Source organism: Colossoma macropomum, unplaced genomic scaffold, assembly GCF_904425465.1.
Source record: "Colossoma macropomum unplaced genomic scaffold, Colossoma_macropomum, whole genome shotgun sequence".
NCBI lineage: Eukaryota > Metazoa > Chordata > Actinopteri > Characiformes > Serrasalmidae > Colossoma > Colossoma macropomum.
This window is the reverse complement of record NW_023494794.1, coordinates 13,053,325-13,081,205: the sequence shown is the minus strand read 5'-3', so window position 1 is coordinate 13,081,205 and position 27,881 is coordinate 13,053,325. Positions and strand designations below refer to the sequence as shown.

The 27,881-nt window shown below is 36.5% G+C and overlaps 1 protein-coding gene across 2 annotated transcripts; it reads right to left on the bottom strand.

The window, feature by feature from the left end:
- Positions 1 to 589: 589 nt before the first annotated feature.
- LOC118814575 (interleukin-31 receptor subunit alpha) lies at positions 590 to 26,765 on the bottom strand. Of its 2 annotated transcripts, none has more exons than XM_036580245.1 (16): positions 24,295 to 26,765; positions 24,087 to 24,140; positions 17,308 to 17,361; positions 16,298 to 16,406; positions 15,804 to 15,955; positions 15,519 to 15,661; positions 15,078 to 15,213; positions 14,093 to 14,175; positions 13,077 to 13,287; positions 8,674 to 8,853; positions 6,760 to 6,891; positions 6,452 to 6,604; positions 4,402 to 4,542; positions 2,288 to 2,381; positions 2,091 to 2,172; positions 590 to 1,982 (listed from the first exon to the last, which is right to left on the bottom strand). In XM_036580245.1, the coding sequence occupies exons 1-16, from the start codon at positions 24,329 to 24,331 to the stop codon at positions 1,434 to 1,436; spliced, it is 2,310 nt and encodes a 769-aa protein (XP_036436138.1). In that variant the 5' UTR covers positions 24,332 to 26,765; the 3' UTR covers positions 590 to 1,433. The 2 variants fall into 2 exon arrangements, with proteins under 2 accessions (XP_036436138.1, XP_036436137.1); XM_036580244.1 differs by having other exon boundaries at positions 591 to 1,982; positions 15,804 to 15,958.
- Between the last annotated feature and the right edge of the window lie 1,116 nt (positions 26,766 to 27,881).

Sequence of the window (27,881 nt, the reverse complement as noted above, 5' to 3'; positions counted from 1 at the left end):
CATTTAAGGTGGAAAGGGAAAATTCGAACAAGAAGCTGGCGAACGAGAAGCGACTTCAGCCTCGCAAAAAATAGAACATTGAGGGACATTTTACAAGAAACTACTAGTTCTACTTCTGTGGAAAAGTTTCCAATTGGTGATGCAAGAAAAAGCGGCTACAGCTGAGCTAAAGCTTAAAGTAGAGCAAAGTAAGTCTGCATTTTTATTTGTATTATATTTTTAGACTACCCTAGGACATTAGCACGTACTGAGACATATTTACAACCAAGATGGTAAAATGGACTCAAAATGTTGTTGTTGAAAGGACAAAATGACTCTTATTAACATTTGGGTTGCCAACCCCTGAACTAGCTTTTAATGTAGTGTGCTGCCACAGACTGTCCAGGTGCTGCAATTCTGCACTTTGCAAAGTTCCGCCTTTTGCATTCCATCAACATTACATTATCAATAAAAATTTAGAAAATCGATTTTTGACACTTGTGAATTGATTCAGAATTGTCCATGTCCACGTCATGATGCATCTAAGAATCGATTTTTCCCCCCACCCATAGTTATTTGTGTCTCTGATTAGTAATAATCAGTATCAGTTATCGGCCCTGGAAAAATTATATCAGTCGACTCCTAGCTATATCATACAGTTTGCTTTTTTTTCTCAGGTTCTGCATATCTGATCAAGATGGAATTGGGCATACTATGTTTTTGAGGTAGTGTGTAAGAGAGGATGAATACATGCATGGAATAGATGGCCACTGTTGGCCAGTAAGCTGTTACCAGCCCACAAATACATTTAAATTTATTCAAAATCATAATCATTACTGTCTGTAAACTGGAGATTGAAGGTTGTCAAGTGATTAAAGACTTAGAGCTGAACAACTTTGCAATTACAAGTTTTGTCACAAATTGTCAGGAATTGTGGATTATTTGTAAAAATGTTTATTGCTTGTAACACAAAGGTCAAAAGGTCAACCCGTTCAGAATTGAGCATACATAGTTGGAGACACTTAAAAAATCATGAAAACTCTGACTGTTTATTTGTCTGTATAAAAGGCAAGGCCCCATGTTTGCACATAAGGTAGAGTCCTTGGACCCCATGGGTTGCCACTCATGGCAATACTCGTGTATATATTAGTTGGGCTCAGCTGTCCTTTACTTTATGTGAAAATTTCATGATTACTGGAAAAATAGAAATGCTCCAAAATTGCACTGAAAAAATCTCTTTATATTAAATTACACTTAAAGTAAAGAAAGTTTTTGCCCTCTCCTGTTATTTTGGAGGTGCTTGTTTTTCTTAGGACAGTGATGATATATGTATTTTTGGTTTTCTTGGTAACTCTAAATTAGTATACATATATGAAGACATTATTCTGAAAATAGATTTATAATTTGCAGCATACATTTCATAAAGTTGGTGCACAGTGATACAGTCTGCATTATCAGAAGCATCTCTCATGTTGTGAATTCTCCGCAAAACTGAGTGCCTGGCGAATGTAGTCCTGTCCTGAATTTGAGGGCACTGTGTCAGAGTTGCCCGTCTGGCTGGGAGGATCCTGATCCCCAGCCTTGGATATTTGCTGGAACAGCTCCATGGTAGTGTAGTCACTAACAAAGACCACAGCTGGTTTTGCTACAGTTGTGGGGACACAGTCTATAGCTCTTGTATTTGAGGTGTCAACCATAGTGTTGGCTGTGCTGTCTTCACTGCTGTCACTGGTGTTAATGGGTGGGACAAGTGCAGAATCATTCTTGTTACTGTCTGTGAGAATGGCCTCAGCAGATACAGAGTCTGTGGTACTTAAATGTGTAGGAGACTGAGGAGTCAGAGTGTCCTCAGCCACTGTTACAGGTGTAAGGGTGGCCTTTTTACAGTCCTGCGAGATGAAAGCGAGTTTGCTGGAACAGCATGCATCCTTTTTGACCTCTACCACACTTACATGTTCCTCAGTTTCCTCAAGATTCTGTCTGTAGAGGGGCTCAAACATCTCCTGAAAAACAAAAAAACGAAGATGGCTCCATTTATCTTTAATTTCTTTAATTTCTTAAAAAAAAAGTCTTTAATTTCTTAAGCTTAATTTCAAACTCTGTGTACTTACCAATTCCTGACCACCTTCAATTTTCTGCACAGCATTACTGTTGCATGGATTTGGTATGCTTGGCCATAGCAGATTCTTGGATCTAGGTGACAGGGATATGTTAGATATCATCATACTGGTGAGGTTGTGTGAATAATGAGGTAAAACCTAAAAAGTGATGTTTTGACAGTGATTCTCAGAACCATCTGTGACTTCACCTATGCAGAAGACGGCAGCAGACATGAACAGCCAGCAACAGAGCGATGATCCCCACGACAACTCCTGCCAGCATTCCACCTATTGCTATTGCATCTGGAGAGGGCATGCATTCACTAACATTTTTTTGTGTAATTGAATCCAAGAAACCAACAGTCTGCAGTAACTATGACTTCATTTATATATAAAAAAAACAAAACTGAAACCATTAGACAAAAAATGAAACTGCATGTTTAGCCTCAAGAGATCTGCTTCCTGACACAGCCGATGCAGGTACTGAGCACTGTAACTACTAACTACAGCAGAGACTCTGGAATCCTTTACGCTACTTGAATTGATGGAGTTATTTTACAATTATTTCTTCCTAAAAACTTTCTGCTTGCACACACTATCCAATTCCACTTTTAACAATTATTTGCTATGTAGAAACCTGCCCTTGATCCATGTGAGCTATCAAATTATAGACCTATATAAAAAATCCCTTTATTTTGGGGATTATGGAGAAAGCTGTTTCACAACAGCTAAGTTCATACCAATAAATGAGAATCACACATAAAAAATTTCAGCCAGGATTCAGGCCTCATTATAGTACAGACACAGCATTAGTGAAATTGATAACCGATCTGTTATTATTCTCTGACCAGAGCCATGTATCATTGCAAGTTTTCCTTGATCTAAATGTTGCATTTAACACCATAGACTACACTATTTTAATAGACAAGCTAGAAAACCTTGTTGGAGTCACAAGAATAGCCCTCTCTTGGATAAGATGCTAACTGACTCTCAGTTGGTAAATGTAAATGTCGAAGCATCTGCACATAAAAAATGGTGTCCCACAAGGTTCTGTTCTAGAACATCTAAAATTCTCATTATATATGCTACCAGCTTCCACTGCTATGCTGATTACACAAATGTATATGGATCATTCTGCTGAATTGGTTCTGAGTTCAGAATCTATTTTGGACTTTTCACTGATTTGGACTATAAAATTAATTTTAAAATCTTTGTAAAAAAAAAAATTAGGGGTGAGGGGAGAATCTCTATATATTTAGCGTATTTGGTTCATCTGAGTTAATATCCTTAATGCAATTTTTATTTTTTTGTTAAGTAATGCCTTTTGTTCAAACAGATTGTAATGTCTAATTCTTGTAAATATCTAAGGTCTGAATGTTGTTTTACATAGGTGTTTTTTTTGGCAGACTGAAGTTTGAACTAATTTGGTAGAATGGTCAGTATATCGGCCTAACCAGATAATATAATAATATTCGATTTGGTAAAAGACGTAAATGACTGGATGTCAAATACCTTCCTGTATCAAGTAATATTCAGGATAGAATCTGCAAGACTGCACTGCAGATGAATGCAAAAACGTCACATATTTTTCTTAAGTTCAGTATGTAAGGAATAGATTCACCTCACTCCTCCCGACTGTTCCTCTTAGTTGGTGTTTTACAGCACTGTCAAAATTACTTCACATGAATGTGATCAGTACTCCTGGTTACAGTGCCCTTAACAGCAAGATACGTCAAGAAGGCTTTGTGCTCATTTTTTTCTCTTCATTTTACCACTGAAGTATTTTCCTGAAGTGATTTTATGCTACTCAGGCCAAAATTCACTTCATGGAATAATTCACAGAAAAATCTAATTTAGACAAATTTACCCCTTACTCCAACCTACAAGGCTAATGTAGCAAACAAGTAATGGAAGATGATTTTGGGTAGGTAAGGGAGAAACTGTAAATTGATCAATTCCTTTAAAGCTAAAATTCACTTATATTGGGTTCATTGTGTTTCCCATGAATACAGAGTTTCATTTGGGGCACTACACACATTATCTGACAATATAACATCAGTTGACCCTGATAAAGATCAACTAGGCCAAAACACTGGCATGCTGACTTATCATTGATATGGCCTAATAAATTCAAGTACATTTAAAGGTGTTGTCCGTGCTTAACTCATACTGATGTAAGTGCTCCCTTCACCTACTATGCTGCTACTTATAATTTAAAAGCCATCATTTGGCTTCTTCTTGGTTGACTGCACCTCCAGTTTCCTGGGTATGTTGAATATAACACATAGTTTGAAGAAATGCAAGAGTAAAAGCTAAAACTTACCTGGGTTTGTTTTAATGTACGTTAAGGCACTTCGCTTTCCCTGTCCTGCAGCCGTGTATGCGGACAGCTGCACATGATACTCATTTCGGCTTTGCAGATTAATCAACTTGTAGCTGTTCATATGAGGATCCACTGTGATGTCTGGAAAAACAGAGTGACAGGCAAAAATGTGAGAAGAAATAATTTTGAACAAAAAACAACAATGGGACATGCTTGTCAGGCAACATGTAGACTGTAGACTGTAGACCCCTCCTACCCAGTGGAAACAATCTTTCATACATAAAGCATGTGAGGTAAACAGGTTATTTTGTGGTTGTCATTTGTTTGTTACATGTATTTTAATCAACACATTTAATCAATTTAATTCATTGCAGTTGACTATGGCATGTTCTTTTATTGATGGAACAGGCTGATATAATATGCCATGAAATGTGTATTGAACACATAAATTCATAATTTTTTCATATAGCACAAAAACAACACGTTCATGAAGTACTTTAAAGCCCATATTGTGTATGTAGCTCACAATCAAACATTTAGTTGCTGCATTTCAGTAATATAGTGTTTGACTTGGGATAAGGTGTTTATAAAATGCCACATGCCAATTTAGACAATGGAAGGATGTGTGGGTGGAACTACATGCAAGAACATTAAGGACCAAGAGGAAGGAAGGGATGACAATCCCTGATAAATTCTGAATACCTTTCAATTTATGCATTCTACAATAAAAAAACACAAACAACAGTCTTGAACCATCAGGATCGTAGTCGTTGTAGCACCTTATAACAAAAGAGCAACATACAAATCTACAGTGCAGTCTGTGAATAATGGGACGGATTTTTGCTGTTTTAGTAAATGATGGGTGTTAGTTTAAATAAAGGGTGGTATCTGACTTTTGCACAGTACTGTATATGGTTCAGGTAGTATAGCTACAAATGCACTCAAATTACAGCTGACAATTTACCTGCGCTAACACTGTCAGCTGTAATTTAAGTGTACTTATATCTATGCTAGATGAACCATATACATTACTGTGCAAAACTCAGAGACCACTCTTCATTTATTTAATTTCAGTTAAAACAAATAATGATAATTTATTTTTTAGGAGACATTTCTGAGGAGATATGAGATAATCCACTTACATAAGGAAGGCGGAAAGTTTTCCAATCTGGAGTTCAAAAATTAAAACACATGGAGAAAATGGGAACCCTAACAACCAGGTGTTGTATATTTTTCCTTTTCAAGACCACCAAAACCATCATCATCATCACATAAACAGTATTTAAAGCTTTCATCTTTGACAGATGAAAATCAAGAAAACCTTAAGAGAAAATTAAACTCTCTTTTTCCAGATGTGAAAAAACAGATGTTTCCGTTCATTATTCCACTGTAAGAGGACAACGCTAAGTAGCTGTCAAGAAGCCAAAAATACATTTAAAAACAGAAAGACAGAAAACTCAGATGGAGTGGCATAAGACTTTATGAACTGATAGGTCTAAATTTGCATTTGGGATTATTGGATCGTGTGCAGCCAACTTCTAAGACTGAATTTCTGGTGGAAAAATATCCCTGCAGAGCTCTTTGATAAACTGGTCTCTAATAAGAATGGAAGATGAAATAAAGACAAAGGGGAAAAACAATCAAACTCCATACAGAAAGGATCCAGGCCAAGGAATTAAACCCTGGCTAGAGTAAGACTCTTGAGAAAGAATTATTTAAAGCGTATTGTGAAAAATGTCTAGGAATAAGTAAAATAATCTTAATGTTATTACAACAATCTCTTATTGATAAATTAGTTTTGACTAGATGTTTTTTTTTCACCAGACATCATTTTTTGCTGTGTATACAGTGATAGAAAACACAGTAGCACCCATAAACCTTCAATTCCACATGCTGATCCATTTTACTGCCCTGAATCGGGACATTCATGTGGCCTAGCTACTCTGGGAGGAGATTTTAAAGAGTAAAAATGGACCATTCATAATCTCTGAATGATGATTAGGGCTAATATGTTTGATCACAACATTGTTGAATGTAACAGTTCACTCACTTTTTTTAATGTTGCCAAGGGCGTCACCATAGTAGATTATGTAGCCTTGCAGGAAACCACACAAGTCCTCCTCAGCCACCGGGCTCCATGTAAGCACAAAGGAACTCTGGGTGACATTAGAGACACTCACATTCCCAGGAGCAGTGAGTGGTACTAAAAAATGAAATGAAATATATTAGTGGGTTATGATATATTCCAAGTGTATGTTACTTACATTACACAGTCATGTGTACATGTTTATTGCACTCTAACCAATGTGTGCACAAGTGAGCTCTATTTGTTTATGGCATATTTAAAACAGAACTGACTTCCTTCTAAGAGGTAGGCATGGGCTCTTCCATAGGTCTGCTCACTGTCGTTGATGTTCTTCAGGTTGCATGTGTCTTTATCTGGCCTGGCATGCAGGAAGAAGTGGTATCTCTTATAGGGCTGAAATGTGACTACAAAATCACACAAAAGAAAAAAAAAATTCTTCAACTGTGGAGCACTGCATATATACCCTTAACAGGTACTACACAGGCACTGGGCCATTTAGAGTAACAAGTAAAAGTACTTATAGCCTATATTAAATGATGCTTTGAGCCAGTTTCTTGTTTTCGTTAAGATCTGTTGCTGCTGCATTTTGTAAAAGTTGTACGGTATGTACTGATGTGTTAGGCAGCCCACTAAAAAGAGCAGTACATAATTTGTATAGTTGATTACTGTTTACATTCAATCATGGGACTTCATTAGAAAACATTAGCCATGAACATAGTTTGGAGTGTAAATGGGACTGAATTGAATATGTGAAAAAACTGGATTCTAGACTTCATGAAGTAACTATACTCGAATCTGACAAAAAAGTGATATTTGTCTGTCTGTCATGTGTTTCACAAAATCTGCAAGTATTGCATCCAAGAAGCAGCCCCCTCCCAACCCCCCGAGTACCAAACTGTATGCAAAAGCAGTACAACAATTTTAAGGTTATACACTCTACACAGAGAAGAGTGTAGAGGGGAAAAGGAGTGTCATGCCTTGAAAGTTGAAAGTTTTGGTAATTACTGGTATAGACAGTGAAACATAAAATAAGGATTTCTGTATTTACATTTATTTCAAAAAGCATGTGTTCTTTTGGAATTGTGGAATCTGTTCTGGTGTTTGACAAGTGTTTGAAATAAAACACAATTACAATCACTTGGGTTTCACAGCGGTTTAAAATACGCTACAAAAAACAAATCCTGTCCAAATTCTTTTTAGACCACACAAAGACTTGTTCAGTCTTAGTGTTTTAAATATTTCTCTTCATAGTTGAGTATTAAAGTGATAGATTGTACAGCTAATCCTAAAATACCTCCAGTACTGTGCAAAAGTCAGAGACCAGGAGATTAGATTTTACATAAGTAAGTTCCATAAGTAAGGAGAAAGTCAAAGAAAACTAAGTTAAAGAAAAACATTTATTTTCCCCAACTAGAGTTAAAAAAAAATGCAGTAGCATCATATAGCACACAACTTTACATATTAACGTCACATGCACAGGTTCAAAAAGAAGGTCTGGCTTGAAGTTTAGGTCTTAAATGCAAAATCAACATTATACTGAAGAGGATATGATGACAATAGTAGATAATTCCCTTACATCCTCGAAGACACATTTTGATGAGTTAATCATCAGATTTATTCCAGTCATCAGATTCAATCCAAACACCAACACAATAACACAACCAATATTGTGTTCTTATGCAAGTTGCATGCAATTACATATTTCCACCAGAGAGTTCTCCAAATTTCTAAATCTTACATAATCTTAGAAGCTTTAAGTTTGGGCACATACAACATCATCTGGAGATGGTGATCTTGATTGAAGGCATCATGAATGCTCGTAGGTACAGGCAAATTTTAATAAGTCTTATTATATTCTCTGGAAGATTCGTTTTACAGCCACAACCCTAAGCACCCTGATGAGATGGCCAAAACGTGCCTTTCAGTCAAAAGAAGCTGCTCAGAACAACAGATTGGCCACTCCCAAATGTTCCTAAGCATCACTGAAAGTGTTTGTGGTTACATTGATTGTGAGAAGTAGAAAATGCAACCAACTTCTAAGACTGAACTTTGGATATGTTTTTTTTTTCCTGTTGCTGAAAATCAACATGTACTTTGGCATTTTCAAAAAATTAAAGCCTGGTCTCTGATTTTTGCACAGTATTGTATATTAGATGAAAAGGAAGATTAAAAGAAAAGTGAGGTACCATTCTTAGTTTTGATGTCATGGTAGGGTTTCTTCACAAAGAAGGACTCGTAACTTATTTTCTCTCCACTCCCCCACCATTCTACAGAATAGCAGGCATACTCCCGGGACAACTTTTTATTCCATGAAAGACGGAAGCTGTTATTGCTTTTCACATTAACATTAAATGTTTCATCCAAAGCTGCAGAGACCAAACATAACCTGTTAGACTGATATAAAATGTCATGGCACTTTAATATAGATGAGTGATATGGCAAAAAATCAATACACTTGAAGACATATTATGTATCATGATATTTAGCTTTTCTGATATTTGTAAACAAATTATAATGGACAAAATGCAACAGTAAAACAGTAGTGTCACATTCAAAAAAAGCCAGTCAGTATGTTTTAAAACTTGCAGCAGTTTAGTGTTCTTGAAGCATATTGTGACATATGTACCATGATTGCCAGTCGAGTTAACTATTACTGCTATCTGGCTAGCTTTGATTTTTAGTTATACCGATTACACTACACAACCATTGAACTGTCATATTTAATGAGCAGTTGAATTGCTTTAGAATCATAGAGTTCTGCACCAGTGGTTCCTAAAATGTCATTTGAAAGTTATATTGTAATAATAAATTAAAAAAAAAAAAACAAACACACACATTTACATTACCACATCTTCACTGAACCAAATTTACACTGTCAAGGTCAGTGATCAGGGACACCTCCCACCCCACTCACAGCTCAATCTACTACTATCCGGGAGATGATACAGGAACATGCATGCCAGAATCAGCAGACAGGCCAGCTACTTATCAGCAGTCATCATTTTCTTGACTTTTGACATTCGACTATACTATTATACAGGGTGATTCAAAAAGATTCAGCTGATTTCAAAATGATTTATGTCACTTGTAAATCATTACAGAACAATGCAGTAAATTGTAAATGGTTTAAGTTAGCATAAAGTTTATTATGTAATTTTACAAGCGCTCAATATGACCTCCTCCAGCTGAATGGACAACATCAACACGATAGTCATCCTATACTCGATTGAGCAGGTCTGGTGTCACTGCACTCATGGCTCTTTCAGTGCGATTTCGGAGATCATCCAGTGTTGTGGAACCAACGATGAATGCTCTGAGCTGTTGAAGGTTCACTGCCGATGAAAATCACGTTGCACAGTTATGACGGATTCACTCTTATTGAAGTGGAGAACGCAAACCGTTTTCTGCTCAGGGGTCGCCATCTCCTCGCAGACTGAAGGGAGCCATCTTCCGGTGATAGTCAGAAACTCTATTACCCCCTCTTTCAATTGGTATGTAATTGGTTCCTAGGCACCTCACGGTTGTAAAAATATAGCGCTTTGAAATCGGATTAATCTTTTTGAATCACCCTGTATTTTCATATACATGCACATATTTCTATCTATCTGCCTATAAAACTGAAGGAGTAAGAAAAGGATTTCTGAAGGCCCGGGCCTGCATTAGGGCACTGTTTCCCCACCCTGGTCATGAAGTACTTTGTGCTCTGCACACTTTCTTGTGCCATGTTCTTGTTTCTTGTTAGGAGCAAGTGACCTAAAACAATCAGTGCAAACTCATGCTGCAGAATTCTCAAACAAATGAAAAAGAAAAATAGGAATTGCAGGCACCTTTTGCACTTGATAACATCAGTCTACCATATTAAAAACACTTGACAGGAGTGGTTAAAAAAAACTGTTGTTCATCTGAATTAAAGAACATCTGGATGTTTGGAGCAAAAACTCAGTTAACTGACACCAAAAAACTGGTAGAACATACAATGGAGGAAGTTTAATTGTGTGCAGCTTCCTCAAAGCATGAATGCCTTGTATTAAGAGACCAATGAAAAACTGCACCCCAAGACAGAAGTACATTGGCAGAGTGGCTCAAACAGAAGAACGTCCATGTCTTTGGTTTAAGGTTTCTGGCTTTCCTATTCATGCAATATTTATTGCATATACATATTATGTATATTTTAACAATATACATAATCACCTGAAACCATTTTTTATAGAAGCTAACTCAGCAGTTTGAACAAACTGACAGAGGCTACTGCCAATAAAGGAGACTCCACTAGTTATTAGTTCAGATAACTTTTCCATCAATGAATAGAATTCCGAACCACTGGCCAACTGTGCTTGCACACAGAGGAATTAAACCTCTGCATTAAACCCATACATGCAGTGAAACACCCACATACATGCTCACTAGTGAACACACACATTAGGGGGTAGTAAGTACACCTGCCCAGAGCGGTGAGCAGCCCTATTCACGGTGCCCAGGGAGCAGTGGGGGTTAGGTGCCTTGCTCAAGGGCACTTCAGTCATGTCCTGTTGGCTCAGGTAAGAAGTATGTCTTGTTGGCTCAGGGGATCAAACCGGTGACCATCTGGTCACAAGGCTGGTTACCTAACTTCCAGCCCACAACTGCCCATGACCTTCTATGTTTAAACAGTTTGTTCAATATAGAACCCCGAAAAAATGCAAAATGTAAATAAAAACAAAATGTAATGATGTGCAAATCATTTAAACCCTATATTTCATTGAAAACAGTACAAAGACAACAAATCAAATGTTTTTATTCGATGTTTTTATTTTCTTTGAAAAATATATTCCCATTTTGAATTTGATGATAACAACACATTCCAAAAAGCTGGGACGGGAGCAACAAAAGGCTGGTAAAGTTGTGTAATGCTAAAAAAACACCTGGTGGTTGAGGATCCCAGAGAGGCTGAGTCTTTCAGAAGTAAAGATGAGGAGTTCACCACTTTGAGAAAGACTGCGCGAGCAAATAGTGCAACAAATCAAGAATAATGTTTCTCAATGTAAAACAGCAAACAACTTTTGTTTTTCATCATCTACAGAACATAATAACATTAAATGACTCAGAGAATCTGGAAAAATTTCTGTATACAAGGAACAAGGGCAAAAAACAGTATTTGCTGGCCGTGATCTCTGGCCCTTCAGGCGGCACAGCATTAAAAACAATGATTCTGTAGTGGAAATCACTGCTTGGGCTCACTTTTGAAAATCACTGTCTGTGAAAACAGTTTGTTGCTGCATCCACAAATGCAAGTTAAAGAAATCATATATCAACAGGATCCAGGAATGCTGCCACCTTCTCTGGGCCTGAGCTCATTTAAAATGGAGGGGAAGTGGAGAAGTGTCCTGTGGTCCAACAAATCAACATTTGAATTTCTTTTTGGAAATCATGGACACTGTGTCCCCTGGGATAAAGACCACTCGGCTTGTTATCAGTGCACAGTTCAAAAGCCAGTATTCATGATGGTATAGGGGTGCATTAGTGCACATGGAAAGGGTGACATGCACATCTGTGAAGGCAACATTAATGCTGAACGATATATACATGTTTTGGCAACTTATGCTGCCAACCAGACGTCTTTTTCAGGGAAGGCCTTGCTTATTTTAACAAGACGATGTCAAACCACATTCTGCATCTATTACAACAGCATTGCTCCGTATTAAAAGAGTCCGGGTTCTAAACTGCACTGCCTTTAGTCCAGATCTGTCCCCCACTTTAACATCTGCCGCATTATGAAATGAAAAATACTATAGGTGGTGATGAAACACAGTGGTAAACATGCCTCTGTCCCAGCGTTTTTGGAACGTGTTGTTGGCATCAAATTCAAAATGGGCATATATTAAAAAAAATAATAAAAATTTCAGTTTCAACAATTGATTTATTGTCTTTGTAGTATTTCCCTTTAAAAATACTTAAAATATGGTTTACATGATTTGCACATCATTGCATCTTATTTTTATTTACATTCTACACAGCGTCCTAACTTTTTTGGAAATGGGGTTGTATATATGGTACTGCAAAATACAGTATGTTGTTTAAAATAATATGTTTAGTCTGTGACTTTACGCTTAGTTTTATTCTGTTGAATTACTTTTTGGTGTTTTTCTCTTATATTATGCAATGCCCAGAAAGTTCAGAACGTTAAAGGTAACACAGATAGGCTCATTAGCAGTACACAAGTAACGTAGGTTAAGAAGCAGAATAATGAAAATAATTATAATAAGAGATATGGGTCCAAAGAATATCTCTCCAAGTAGTTCTCTGCTCTCTCCTTGCCAGGCTCAGAGTTCCTACATTTTTATCTTTGATCAGATTACTAAACCACAGCCATAAACAATACAACCATCAGATATCAGTAGCAGAATTCACCAACTGGCTTTTTGACCTACAACTTAGGTGAAGATGAGTTCAGATTTTAGGAACCTTTCATACAGAAATCCAGATCATTCCGAAGGGTTTGCACTTTTTCTCACAATAGCCTTAACAGACATAATGTACCCAAAACATACCGCCAATAATGCTACTACGTTTTTGCAAACAATATATGAGGTAAAAGAGAATTATGACATACCACTTTGATTCTCTTTGGCTTCTATGAATCTATAGACAGGAGGAGACAATCCGGCTCTGTTGAAGGCATTGATGCTGATTATGTAGGCAGAATAGCACAGAATTAGTTTCATGGTAGGTGTTTTGAGGATGTAACTGCTCACTCCAGCAAGTTCACCAGATGCCTTCGAGATAGTTACATTATAATTTTCCACAGCCTCACTGTGCACATACTGAAAACAGGACACAAGCATGAAAAACACAATTAGCAGAGTCTGAAATAAGCAGCACTGCACTGTCCTAGGCAATAGCAGTATGCATTTTGCACCAACTAGTCGAAATAAGCAAATGATTTAGAAATTTCTACACTTGCAACTGGCTGCACAGCTTTTTTGAGTTATGTCAAGTTGAGGTCACTGGAGTTTCTAAACTAACTTTTATTTAAACGTTCCCCTAAATGCACATTTTTAGTATTGCATAGTATTTGTCACCCAATTTTCTTCTAGATTTTGTCTAATTCATTAGCTTGTTCCTTCCATCACATTATGCTACCAAGCAGGCAAGGTGAAGGCTAGTACATGCTTCCTCCAAGACACGGAAAGCTGCTGCTAGCACAATGTTATTCGACAGCTTAGCATTTTTTGGAGGAGAATGCTAACTGCCAATTCTGTTGCATCAGCTAACAAGCATATCCTGAACAAAATGGCTTGAAAATAAAGAACGGAGTGCTTCTGAATCGCTGAATCATGTAGCACTACATTAGTAAACGTCCTGAAATATCATATGGACACACATAGTTGAAGTGGTTCTATGAGGAGGAGATTAATATGCCTCCAGGTTGATGGAAGTTCCAAAATGTAAAAAAAATAAAAAAAATAAAAATTAAAAATTGTTTCTGTAGACACCAGACATTAAAGCCAGGGTTTGAATTTCTGACACTTTGAAATTATATTTGATTTTTGTTACGTAAACTGGGGTGTCCTATGCAAGCAAAGGCTGAAGACTGTGGACAAAAAGGTGAAAATAGTTCAACTGTACCTGCCACTCCATGATGACTATTCTCTGTCCAGTTTTGAAAGGCTTCTCATTAATTTCTTTTATGGTTGGTGCATCTACAAATTCTGGTGAGAAAACAGCACAGAAGTAAAGCCACATTTTTAAAAATAAAGCTTCCTCAATGATTTTGGGCTTGGATATGGTTGTAACCTTTAACTGGAATTGAAACTTTCCATTATGTGGAGGTTATTTAAGGCTCTTTACGCTCACACATCTCATTTACAAAATCCATTGAAAGGTTCTTCAGGGATTCAAAATGCTTCATCTGTAGCAGTAGTTTTTGAATTAGTCCTCATTCCATTTCACAAGGCTAGAGTTTTTGATCTGTCTCAGCTCCCAGCCCATCTGAAGCAAGCTATTAAGAACAATATCTGGTTTGCATGTGTTGGGAGCTGGAGGGGCATAGGGAGTGGTCTGAAAACCACTCTACTGTAAAATAATAAAAAGTTGGGCCAACTTAATTTTAAGGCCATTTAATTCATAGTCTTTTTGAGTTAACTGAACGTATTCCAATTCCCTGGTTGAGTTAACTGTGACGTGAACTGCCTTAAAAGTTGACATAATGTTTTTTCCAGTGTGCTACAGAATAAACATTTTTGGGTCCTTAAATAACCAATCATTGGATGTTTTTTGTAAAAGTGATGTGTATTTGTGATGAACCTTTTGGTAAGAACTTCCACATAATGGATAGGCTCCTACAGTACTTCAAGTTTGGAGTAATGTTATGATATTGCTCCATGAACCCTTTTTGGCAACTATATTTTTGAGTGTGCTCACTATCAATCTATTGCATTTCACATGAAGCAATCAGACAGTATTCTTGCTTGTATATTTAATCTAGTCCTGAACTACATTTTCCTTTTAATAAAGAATTTACATTAAGAATGCAGTGTAATCCAGGATGAAGCTATTAGTTAAACATGTACAGTGTAGTGTGTAATTTTAGAGTGATTATGACTGAGTTCACCTTGTGGGACGCTAATGACCTCACTCAAGGGACACTGTGGACACTCTGTTGTGACAACACATTGTATGTGCATCTCATAAGACATATATGAGGTAAGATTCCCCACGATGCAGTCTCTGGTGTTCTGGGACTGCACCTACAGCATGGGGAAGTAGGATAAAGCATTCAAACATAGAGTGAAATCAGAATCAGAAAAAAAACAATTCATTCCATTGGCTTCCTGACACATTTAATAATTCCTGTTTTTGTATTTAGAAGCTGCAGAGCTGATGCAAGAGCAGGTTTCCCTGTATATGGTGATGTTTTCATTACTAGCTTAGACCCCCCACCACACCCCTTGAAAAAAAATTCTCAAAACATCCTGTCTTTCTAAACTAAAAAAACTAAAATAACTATACATATTATATGAGATAATTTCATACGCAAAAGACAGATGTTTACCTGTTTCCACAATGTGCTGTTTTGTTCCCTGTACTTCACATAATACTGCTTTACACTCTTATCTCCCCACTCAGCTGTAACACTCAAATAGCCTTGGTTTCGCTTGAATCTTACGTTATTCTCATTAGGTGGGTCACAACGTACTGAAATACAAGAAAAAGATTCAAAGGATTATATTTAAAGGAACACTTAACAAAATGCACAAAAATGATATTAGCTTTCTTGTGTATTGTCCTGGAAATAATAGTAATAATAATAATAATAATAATAATAATAATAATTTACTCATTTGTGAGGGAAATCCAGTGAATTTTGCGATAGTGCATCTCTTCCGATCTTCACTCACAGCAATGGCATATGCAGTCATATTTAGCTTTGTTAGAGCAAAAGACTTTGATATCATGGATTGGTTTTCCATTTCCCTTTGTTTACATGATCTCCTGCATGAAAAAAAAAATGACACAGTTAATTGCCTAGCACTCTGAGTATTCTTCTTAAATGGTTCTTGACTTTACATTCTAGGAAACATCTTTAATTGATATAGAACCTCTATATTATTTGGAGCTTCTTTAAACTTTACCTCTTCAAACGTGTACTCATTTATAAAAAAAAGTCCTTTAACGAACCATCCATTAAAAGGTTTATAAGGAACCAAAGGATGGTTCTTCTAGGACTAGACTAAAAATCTAAGCTATTTTCATACATATATGTGGCTTAAGAATCGTTTTTAGACATGAAAATGGAAATGTAAACATGTTGCACTACCAATAACAACTTACTGTTGTGTGTAGAGTTTATATGTGCTGTATGGCTTAAGATTCCATATACATTTGTAATCAACTATGTCTGGTGCAATTCGCTGTCCAAAGCAAATAAAATCATGGATCTCTGAAAAAGACAATAATCAATCAGAAAAAAACAGGGTAAAAAATTTTGCTCTTCAGAAATGCAGACTGATTTGTAAATATGTTTAACATTTCAGTGATTGCCAAACTTAAATTCTAGGTCAGTATTACAGAAGGGAATGTGTCAAAAAGTAGGTTCAACATAGGGTCCTTCACTAAGTTTCAGCTTCCCAAAACCTAACAAAAGCAATATCAGTTAACTAATTTTACAATGGGTGTTAACAACTTTCTCTGTTAACACTGACACTGTGTAAACAGTTGTGCTTTTGCTGTTCTAATCCCTTTATATTCTTCATATTTATGTAGAACTTTCTGAAATGTGTTTTGTCTTACATGCTTGGCCGTTCACTTCAAACATCACAAAGGGTTTGTTGAGTGATCACTGTGCCATTCATCTTTTAGTGTCTTGATTTTATGTGCATCATAAAACAAATGGGCAACTAATGACTTGAAGCAAAAAAAAAACTGTTTGCGAACTGTTATCCTGAAGCAGGTTGGGTGTTCAGCATAAGCTGCCATGGCAATATAAAAAGTGATCTACTGTAACATAGTCAATTTAGCTGACTAAGCAATAAATCCTACTTTATGAGACAGGCCCTGGTTTAACCTGCCTTGGTTAAGGGAAGCTCTTGCTTTATTTCTGAAATTGGTGATATTGTGTGACCTTGTGATGACCACAACAAACGCTCAAACTGAAATTGCTGATTCTAACAAGTTAGCATTCCTGTGAAGACATCAAATGGAATTTTGACCAGCAGTAAACAACTTTGGCAATGGCTGAAAAATGAGTGTGCCTCTTACTTTCAAACTTCTAATGAAGCCAAAGGAATATGTGGAAGGAAGACATTTTTAGTTTTAAAGAAATGGAAGTGCCATCACATTACCTTCAGTGGCATTACAGGACTGTTCACAAATGGTCAGATTCTTGCATGTACACACTAGAAAATAACAAGGCAAGTTAACTGCAAAGCCATTTTGAGGGTAAATCTCCAATGCATCAAATGAAAATGTCATGACACATTCATGAAAAACATCAATAAAGTCTGGAGTAAAAGTTATATAGCTTAAATGAACATTTACTACAGCCCCATTTCCAAAAAGGTTAGGACACTGTGAAAATTCTAAATAAAACAAAACAAAATGATTTGCAAATTATTTAAACCCTATATTTCATTGAAAATAGTACAAAGACAACATATTAAATGTTGAAACTTTGAAATTGTTTTGTTTTTGTATATGCCCATTTTAAATTTGATGCCAGCAACACGTTTCAAAAACACTGGGACGTGCTACAAAAGACTAGTAAAGTTGTGTAATGCTAAAAACCACCTGGTGGTTCATTGGCAACAGGTCAGTAACATGATTCAGTATAAAAAGAGCAGTGGTGGACAGTAACAAAGTAAATGTAATTCGTTACTGTACTTAAGTAGTTTTTTGTGTATCAGTACTTTACTGAAGAATACAATTCAATTCAAGAATAACGTTTCTCAATGTAAAATAGCAAAGAACTTTTTCTTTTCATCATCTACGGTACACAATAACATTAAAAGATGTAGAGAATCTGGAGAAATCTCTGTAGGCAAGGGACAAGGCCAAAAACCAGTATTTGCTGGCCGTGATCTTTGGGCCCTCAGGCGGCACTGCATTAAAAAGACATGATTCTGTAGTGGAAATCACTGCATGGGCTCAGGAGCACTTCTGAAAACCACCTGTCGGCAGTCCAGACCTGTCACTCATTGATAACATTTGGCGCATTATGAAATTAAAAATGTGACAAGAGAGACCTGGAACTGTTCAGCAGCTGAAATCCTGTATCAAACAAGAATGGGAAAACATTTCACTTTCAAAACTACACGCAATTGGTCTCCTCAGTTCCCAAATGCTTACAGAGTGTTGTTAAAAGAAGAGGTGATGCAACACGAGTGATTTGTACAGTGTTCCAACTTTTTTTGGGGAATGTGGTTGTAGTTTCACCAGCCTTTCTGGCTTGTGTGTGACTGTACTAATTAACACCTATAACAAGGTACCATAAGTTCCTATGAACAATTATGAAACAGGGGTGTTTGTGTCACAATATACAGAACATTATTATTTCACAAATTTTTTACCATGAAATATTAGCTGGAGTAGATCATGCTTTGAAGATTTGAAAAGCGCACAGTCAACCATGATTGTTTAGTGGAGAAAAAAGCATGTAAGAGGCATGTAAAACAAATACAGAGTACTGTGCAAAAATCAGAGACTACCCCTTCATTAATTCTATTTCTAGTCAAAACGGCTACCATAATGAAAGTTATTAATTTTTTTCATTGTCAGGAAAAAAAAACACATATACTGTATTTAAAAGACAATGACACAGAAACTTCAATGACAGTTTTTCAAAGTTCATTGGTGAATGTCATTGTTTCTTTGAAAGGTAACAACTTCAAAAAAAACTTTTGTTGGGAGGACATAGCTGTAACCTCCTGCAAAAAAAAGCGCATGCAAGTACATCAATAGTATACTTGAAGTGTCTAGAGAATTTTTTATTTCATGTATTTTATGAAAACATACCTAAAATATACTTTTCTGTATTTTTGGAAAAGTATACTTTTAAACTAATACAATTTAAATTATTATGCTGTAACAAAGCACATTTAAATAGACAAATTTCCTAACATGCTAAAGCACACTTAAAAAAAGGTATATTTAGATGCCATCAAATTAAGTATATTACTTAGAAGCGTATTTTAAACTGGTGACCTTAAAATATGTTTAGTACAATTCAGTTGCAATATTACTCAAACTAACTGGTGCCAAATATGGGTATCGCTACACTCGAGAATATACATCAAGTGAAGTAGAATGTGTCTTAACAATTGCTGAAGTTAAATTCATTGTAACAAGTTATTCCAATTTAGAACAGAAAAGCATTTGGAGGCATCAAATATTTATTTCAGCATGACTTAAACATAATTCAAGTATATAGTTATTCCTAATAATATACCAAGCATATACTTATTTATGTTTTATAAACATTTAAACACTTAAATAATTTTTTGTGCATTTATGTTGCAGTATATAATAAGAAGCAGTCCAATATAATGCATTTATTGTATTATTGTATGCATTAAAATGTTTAAACTGTAATCATTAAAAGTTTTTAAAACTTTTATATTACATACATTTTCTTTCACAAGGGACACATCACTGACTATGGGACATTAGCTTTCAGGATTTGGTGATATTTAGTAGAAACCACTGGCTACCACTCAACGCAGCATAACCGATCCATGTTTAACCACTGGTGTTCTTTTCTTGAAATGCTTCTTCTCTTTTTTTTCCAAGTATACTTTTGTACCCTAAGGGTTACATTTTTGGATCATGAGACCACATAACTTGATTTCAAGATGCCTTTGCACTTAAGATGTTGTCTTTTGTGATGAGATCACAGTTAAGGTTTGCTTTTGCTAACCCCTGTAGATGATGTTTGTATAGTCTTTTCTTGCTTTATAGGAGTCAATTATCCTCACTTTTAGATACAGATTTCAGACAGCTGCTTGATGATTCCATGGCATTTCTTGATCAATTTTTTTTAACAGAAATCTTGAGAGATTTCACAGAATTGATTAAGCTCTTGAGTTGTCCATACCTGATTTGGATTAAGACCTAATGAGTCACATAAGCTCTGTGACCATAAAGAAAAATGACAGTAGTGGAGCAACTGCCAAACTTTTGCACATCTTTTCACAGAGAAAACATCGACATAATGTGTAATTTGACTTTCGAAGACAACTGTAGATTTTATATTATACTGAAGTATTAGAGGCTCTTGTGTAATTTTATGTTAAATCTGCATTCCCTGTTTTTTTCCTGACACCATAAAATGAGTAACTTGTGCTTAATGGCTGTTTTAAATACAAGCTGAATAAACAAATGGGTGGGTTCTGATTTTTGCACAGTCCTGTATATCAAATTATTTATTTGTACTCCTCCCAAACACCAAAAATCTAATTAGAAACAAATATATTTGCTAAATACCCACAAGAGGTACTAAGTCAACACATAGTAAATTTCTTCATTATGATGCTTTTTAGAAACTGGAGGCTTATTTGCTTCTTAAAAATGTGAAAACCACTTCTGAGCTATTGAGATATTGTAATGTAAGTTGTATTGCACAATGTATGATGTATGTTGCACAATGTAGTTTTTTTTTTTCAAAACTATGACTTGATAAACAATTCAACATTCAAATCTTTGATACTTTCAATTTCTTTAGATAAGCTAAAACTATGCTAATGTTGTATTCTGTGTATAGACAAATAAACACTGCCTATAGACGCCTAGTTTATTTCACAATTAGCACATCTGAAACACACAGTTGAAGAGTTTCATTCAGTAACATATAAGATTTTCTATTTAGATAATGTTGAATAAGATCATGTTTAACTGATTTGGTTACTTATTTAATTTGACAATTGAAGAATTTTGTGTTCATAAGAAAAACTTTTTTGATCATCATAAACAATAATAACATTATGTCTAATATACTGCATATTTAATTCAGGTGATTTTTTACATTTAATCCAGCAAACATTGGGTATTCAAAATGTTTTTCATTTTTGCCATGGTATTATTTTACCATTGTGACACTACACTTGGTATTGGTGTAAATCTTTATTTTATTGATAACTTATATGTAACTAGTTCTGTGGTAATTTTGTCACCAGAACTGCAGAAAACATTTATGATTTCTGATTACAGACACAAATGAGATTAATGCATCAAATGCCAGTGGATTAATATTTTTTTACCACTTTTGACAATTTGTGCAATACTGTTTTTCTCTTTGTAAGAAACTAAATAAAAAAACTGATAAAACTCCTTCTGCTCAAACTAAATGACTCACAGCTACAAAAAAACTACCCCCAAAAAGACAAGGAGAATACTGTGATAAAAACTTTACACCCTGATATCACAGTCCTAAGCAGTGATGTAAATATGGACAAAAACAAAGTGTTTCCTATTGTCACTGCATCTGTAACTGCCAACAGAAGTGCATGTGTCCATCTTCTTCTTAAAATGCAGTCTGCACACTGCACTTACACACTGTTCTAATATGATCCCCGATCAAACATGGAAACTGATACCACGACCGCACATGAGCAAAATGACCAAAAAAAATCTACCCAAAATAGAATAAGGAAACTTCATACACAATGACACAGTGAGGCCAATCATAAAAGCACTACAAAGCCTGCAGAACTGAAAGATAGTGATATGCTAAAAAGTGGGTTTATTGTAATAAATAAATAAATAAATAAATAAAAGCTGACTGTCAGATTAATAGTGAAACTTACATGACTAACATCAGCAGTTTGCAATAAGATTCATTCATCAAAGCAAGACCCTTCCAGAATCACTGTCTTACATTACATATTCTATACATTTGAAATGAATTCACATATTATAGGAATGTAACACAATCACTAGCATTGCTGGAAATTTGTAAAACAAATGAACAAAATATAGCAGATTCTCCACAACTGTGTTACATTTATTCAAAATAATTATTGCATGAGATTGTGTCTGTACTATGAGCCTTTGTTTATACATGTTGTATATGTATATTTTAATGCTGCTGTTTGACTGCTCTATTTTTATATGTGATACATTGAGAATGAGGCTCTCTGGCTTGTCTGTATAAATAGAGAGTATGCAGCTGATTATATCAACTGTTTAACTCTTTAAATGCTTTGGTGCCACCAGCTGGTCCAGCTTTTATAACCTATAAATAAGTCAGTCAGCTTGCATTGCTTTCTATGTAGTTGCTGAATAATACACCTCAGTAATTCAAGCATCTAAACAGAATTTCTATATTATTTCTACATTTTCAAAATAGTTCATTCAAGCAGCAAAAACAACACTTTCTTTATAAAAAATAAACAAGGTAAATGCTTTGATAGCTTAATTACATGGAAGTACATATTTCTCCATCAGAAACTGACTAAAACATTTGCTACCATGAACAAACTTATCAAGCCCTGTATGACTTCTCACTGATAAGCTATGTGACTCCTTCCATTACTTCCTTTAAAAATAAAATCTTTCTTGTCTACCGCATTTTTACGTTCTCAGCCCCCTCATCTTCAGAATGTACTTGCTTCCCCTGTCATGGCTTCGATTTTCATTGCAATGCTGATGACACACAGAGCTATTTGAGTGTCGGTTCCACCACAGCACTTCATTAGCAGCCTGTATGTGTCAGATAAAGCACTGGATAATGAAATTCTGCAAAAATCGCCACTAATAATTCAGATATGTGCACCAATATTGATGGAGTTTTTGTCAAACTCTCTCAAACTGTTTGTAGCCTACTGCTGTCTTCAAATCACAAGTCAGTTCTCTTATCAAGTTCACATATTTTATTTTCCGCAACACTGCATGAACCCATCCCCTGCTGCGAAGACTCTCCTCTATGAATGAAAGTTAACTCTCTGCTTTCTGTTGTTGATTAATTAAGCTGATGTGGTTAGTACCCCTGCTTATGCATGGTGTGTAGAGGTGGTACTGTTTTTTTCACTCTGATTATCATGTTTGTTTTCATTTTGCTCCATCATGTACTCTACTTGTCGAATGATACAGTAAAGTGACACTGAGTTTGAGAATGTTGCTATATAAATTATATATTATATTATATTATATTATATTATATTATTATATGTGATAATATTATTATTATTTTACTCCCCTATAGATTATCTGCAAATGCTCACATAAAAAAACATATCTATTATCAACATTGTTGATTGTTGGGGTTAGGGTTAGGGTGAGCTTTGTGTTCAGAGTTGAAATGAAGGTTTAAGTGTTAGAGATTTTTTCTGAGTTAAAGTGAATGTTGTGAAAAAACAGCACAATGAATTCCATGCTGGTCTAGCTAGCAACTAGTTTTTGCTGATCTGGTGCTGGTTAATCGGCATACCAGGATCCAAAACACATCATATTCAGGCTTTGGTGGTGATCATTTGGTGGTGAGCAGCTTACATTGCTGCTCCCCAGCATACCAGCATCTAAAACACAACATAATGCTGGTTTTGTTGTTGACCAGCTATACTAATCTATGTTGATTTTTCTAATAAAGTAGGTTTAAGGTTGAAGTTAATGTCTATCTGTAAATACATCTCCCATAACAAATTTATTATAACCAATAAGAACACCTAGCATAATTAGTAAATGCTATGCAACACAAGTGAAGCGTCGACAATGTGAAATCATACATACTATTTTGTTTACGCAGTTTCAAAAGATTTTTTTCTTTACGCATACCTTTAAATAAAATGTTACATCCTTTCTAGTTTTGATCACACATTTACATGCAAGTTTTGACATGTGACACTTACACGATGTTTCCACTACATTTAGCCCCACTTTCAGTAACCCGAAAACCCAAGTTTGACCTAGTAAGGCGGACTATGAAACGAAACATTAGTGTTTCGAAGAACACGTTTCGCCTCTGAGACCGTTTTAAAATTATTCTAATGGCGTTCCGCACGCGTGAAAGCACTGAGAAAAGTGTAGATTAGTATAACATGGTAAACAGTGCAGGGCAAAACAGCAGTAACCTTAAAATCTACTCTTGATGAAAAGGAGCCGTTAAACTGCAGCTTAATTTCATCCAACTAACCTGCTGAAGCTTTCTGAAGAGTCTGTGCTGACCAGATCCACCTGAGCAGAAACGCTGTAGAAAGCAGAAAAGAAGGACAGAAGCTGGCTCACATAATGAATTATTAAGTGAACAGTGTACTACATTGGTGGAAATGCATAATGCCGAGGTTTAACTGTCCTATAAAAATAATGCTGCGAGATGAACTTTAAAAAAGCTTAAAACGCACCGTAAGAAAGAGACAGCACGGCCGCGCGTGCACGCATGATGGCTGTCTTCGAGGAGGCGAAGGCTCCGCTCAGCTGTGTTAAACTCTACAGCGCTGGTGAATGAAGTTGGAGGGGCATTCCTTCACAACACGTCAACACATTCCGTTCCCACTGCTGGAGATTTTCAGTTTCGAGTGCGAGCGCACACACTCCTCACCTGCAAACTCAGTGTGTGGCAACGTTGCTTTAGAGCTCCTCCAACCCACACTAGCAAAGATGCTCACAAGCTACGTTCAGTCAAAGACACGCGACAGAAATGTAAGCCATGGTAATAAACATACAGATTTTAGCTCTGGCACTGGCAGAAAGCGCAAGCAAGCCAGTTTTTACACGCGTTTCACTTCCTCATGCCGAGAATAGCTTTCAGTTGTAGCTTTTACATTGTCCTGCTGCATTTACTGGAACGATCGCGGGTGAACCGGAGGATGTCAGTGCACGTTACATGATTCATTTGCTGTTGCTCAGAGAGGTTTGCTTTTGGTTACATTTCGTCTTGGACGTTATTGTGCAGGCCTACTCCAGCGACGCTTAAATACTATTTTAAGCTGTTAGCTTTTCATAAAGAGCTTTCATAAGTAGGCATACTGTTGATGCCAAAACTGATAAAAAATCCAGCCAACATGAAGCCAAACGGGTAAAACAGCGAAAGAATGCTTCATAAATTACTCTCAGGGACCGAAGAAATGAGACAGGGACATGGAGAAATGAATGTGTTCTTTCAAGAGACAAGTTTCATGACGTCACTGGCTTGCTTTCAAGGAACTTTTCAATTTGAGTTTTGTTCTTTCGGTTATTCGTTGTTTCATAGTTCACTTTGCAACAAGAACTACATCCGTTTATGCTGGATTGCTCAATATGTAACATGAATCGTTCACGTTGAGCAGGATTTTTGTTTTGCACCAAGACATGAGAGTCGAACTTTGCAAGATTCTTGGTGCACATTTGCGAGTGTTGAACATTATAATACTGACTTTTTGCCACAACTCAGTTTCAGTTGGGCTGGTGCTGATGCATGTGTTGTGTTCCTTTGGGGCTGAAACGCACGCTCTCTCTCTCTCTGTCTCTCTCTCTCTCTGTCTCACACACACACACACAGGAAGGAGAATTTTCACACTTCAGAGCTTAGGAGGCCCCAACTTAGAAAACACACCAACACTAACACTGTCCTTGGATCATGTGACACAGGCGTTTTGGAGACCCAAAACAGAGTACTTCACATGCACCTTTACAGACACATCGTCCTTGGCAGCTTTATCTTCTTCTTCACTTCAAAATTACATCAATTTCCTTTAAAGGAATGGTTCACTGAAAAATCAAATTTATAGTTTCCCCGTTTTTCCCAACAGTCGATCTGTCTTCCTTTGATTATTTAGCAATGGGGCTAATCTAACAGGAGCCTGTGTCATTTAGAAAGACTTTGGGTGACAGACTTCCATTACTTGTTTGCAACATCGTAGGTCCAGTAGAAAACCTCAAACAACAAGCGTTTTGGCCGCCTGACTACATTTATGGCATGAGCAAGTTGTCTACTCCAGCGGAGAACTATTCTTTTAAGACTTCTAAACACGTACGCAGTTTTCTTCACAGAAAACAGCAAAGGCGGTGTTCAGATAACTGTTCGTGAGAAAGTGTGGAAACCAACGAGCTGGAGGGAAGTAAGACGAGATCTAGGTAGCAAAGATAATGGCTAACTAGAGAAGAAGTGAGTCGACAGCTAAGATTCTTTGCACAGAACAGGAAAAAGGGACACTGAGAGGAAATTATTCATATATTCGAAAGGCCCTGTGAGTCGATGCACCACGCAGCCGTAAAATCCCCCACCCATGTGCTTATCAATGCACTGATCAGCGGCTAGTTTGTTTTTTTGACACCTGTCATACGGGGAGCGACAGTGCTGAGATCACAGAGTTAGATAACGAGTGTGTGGGGACTGCTGCGCTTTGATAGAATGTTTGATGTGTGTTTGACTGTTATCATGTTCTATTTTAAGTGAAAGACACTGAATCAGTATGATTTCAGAAAGATTGCAGAGTGCTGGGTATACAAAAGCACAGGAGGGGACAAATGTACAAGAATAATAGTCATTTTTTACTCATTGTAAATTTGAGCCTTATAATGCAATATGCTAACAGCAAAAGACAGATTCGCATGTAGCTAACCAGACATACGAACATGCAAGTGTTTTGCTTCACAACTAATGTTCATTTTAAATAAGGGTTGATGTCAGGAATCGTGATGTACACAACCATATATATTTATTTTCACTTTAGTTACACTGTGGGTGTTAGGAGCGTGATGTGACTTAACAGTGCTGCAGTAACTTTTTAGCGCCCTCAAGTGTCTGAAAGTCTTCAGTGACGTCTAAATTTCCTAACAGTGTTGTAGTGCACATTAAGATCATACAATAACCAAGTATCTCTCTCTCTCTCTCTCTCTCTCTCTCTTTCTCTCTCTCTCTCTCACGCGCGCGCGCGCGCGCGCACACACACACACACACACAGCTTGTATAATCTCCATTAAAAGCGCTGGCAACAGAATGGGATGCTCTGGAGCACACCAGTTAGGTCATCGTACCCAAAGCAAGCATCAGCTAAAGGGCTATGGACAGATGATCCACTGAATACCCTTGGGAATGGTAGAAGTGCTGTTTGTGACCAGAGCTAATCATCTTACATCAGTACCTGACCTCACTAATGTATTTGATGCTGAATGCAATAAAATCCTCACAGAAATGTTCCAACATCTAAAGCCTTCCCAGAAGAGTAGACGCTGTTACTACAAGGTCCCTATTAATACTCTTAATTTTTGCAGAAAGGGGCAATTTTCATTTAAACGTGACGGAAAAGCATTGGTTAGGCTAAGTGGGCACTGTGCGTCGGAATAGTCCAGCACAGAATGTCTGCTAAGTAAAACCGCTGAGAAAACCAAAATGTGCCTTTGTTGCCCTTTGGTAGGATAAAGGTAGGCTATTAGGCAAACAATGCACCCTGCTAACGATAACTGCAAGGTAAACAATGAAACCCTGAACTTTAAACCCTTTTAAACCAATAGAAAGTGGTATATATATGAAGCCTCTGACTGTGAAACCTTTTACCATTAAAGTTGTTTTCTTAATGCTGTGACAATTTTGGGCATGTTCAGAGAAACAAAAAAAGAACAGCAGTAAACAGTAGAAATACATTCACATGCTACATTATAATATCGCCCTCTTGTGACAGTAAATGATATTGCTGGTTGTCTTTACAACAAGTCCAATAGAAGCAAAGTGCGTGATTGTGTTGAATGCAGTATTTTCAGCGTTTCTCATTACTCTAGTCTGTCATTAAATGCACATATAATACTGTTTAAACTGTTTGAACAATCTTCCTCTATCTACAAAATATTTCAAAGATAAGACATTTACCCTTTTCACGTGACGTAGAGAAAACGCGTACGCAGAGCCTCGCATAGTAATGTTTTTCAGTTTAAGGCGTGTATGAAATTTCCTGTACGGTTAAGAGTGGGGAGGGGCGGCAATGTGGACCGAATTGTGGCACTAGTTTAAAGT

Excerpts from the sequence above, each read along its gene's own strand:
- LOC118814575 (XM_036580244.1), bottom strand. The coding sequence starts at position 24,331 with ATGCGTGCACGCGCGGCCGTGCTGTCTCTTTCTTACG. Across the intron at positions 13,288-14,092 it reads TAGTCATCATGGAGTGGCAG|TATGTGCACAGTGAGGCTGT; the intron begins GTACAGTTGAAC and ends TCCTGTTTTCAG. Across the intron at positions 6,605-6,759 it reads TGCCTACCTCTTAGAAGGAA|TACCACTCACTGCTCCTGGG; the intron begins GTCAGTTCTGTT and ends TTCATTTTTTAG.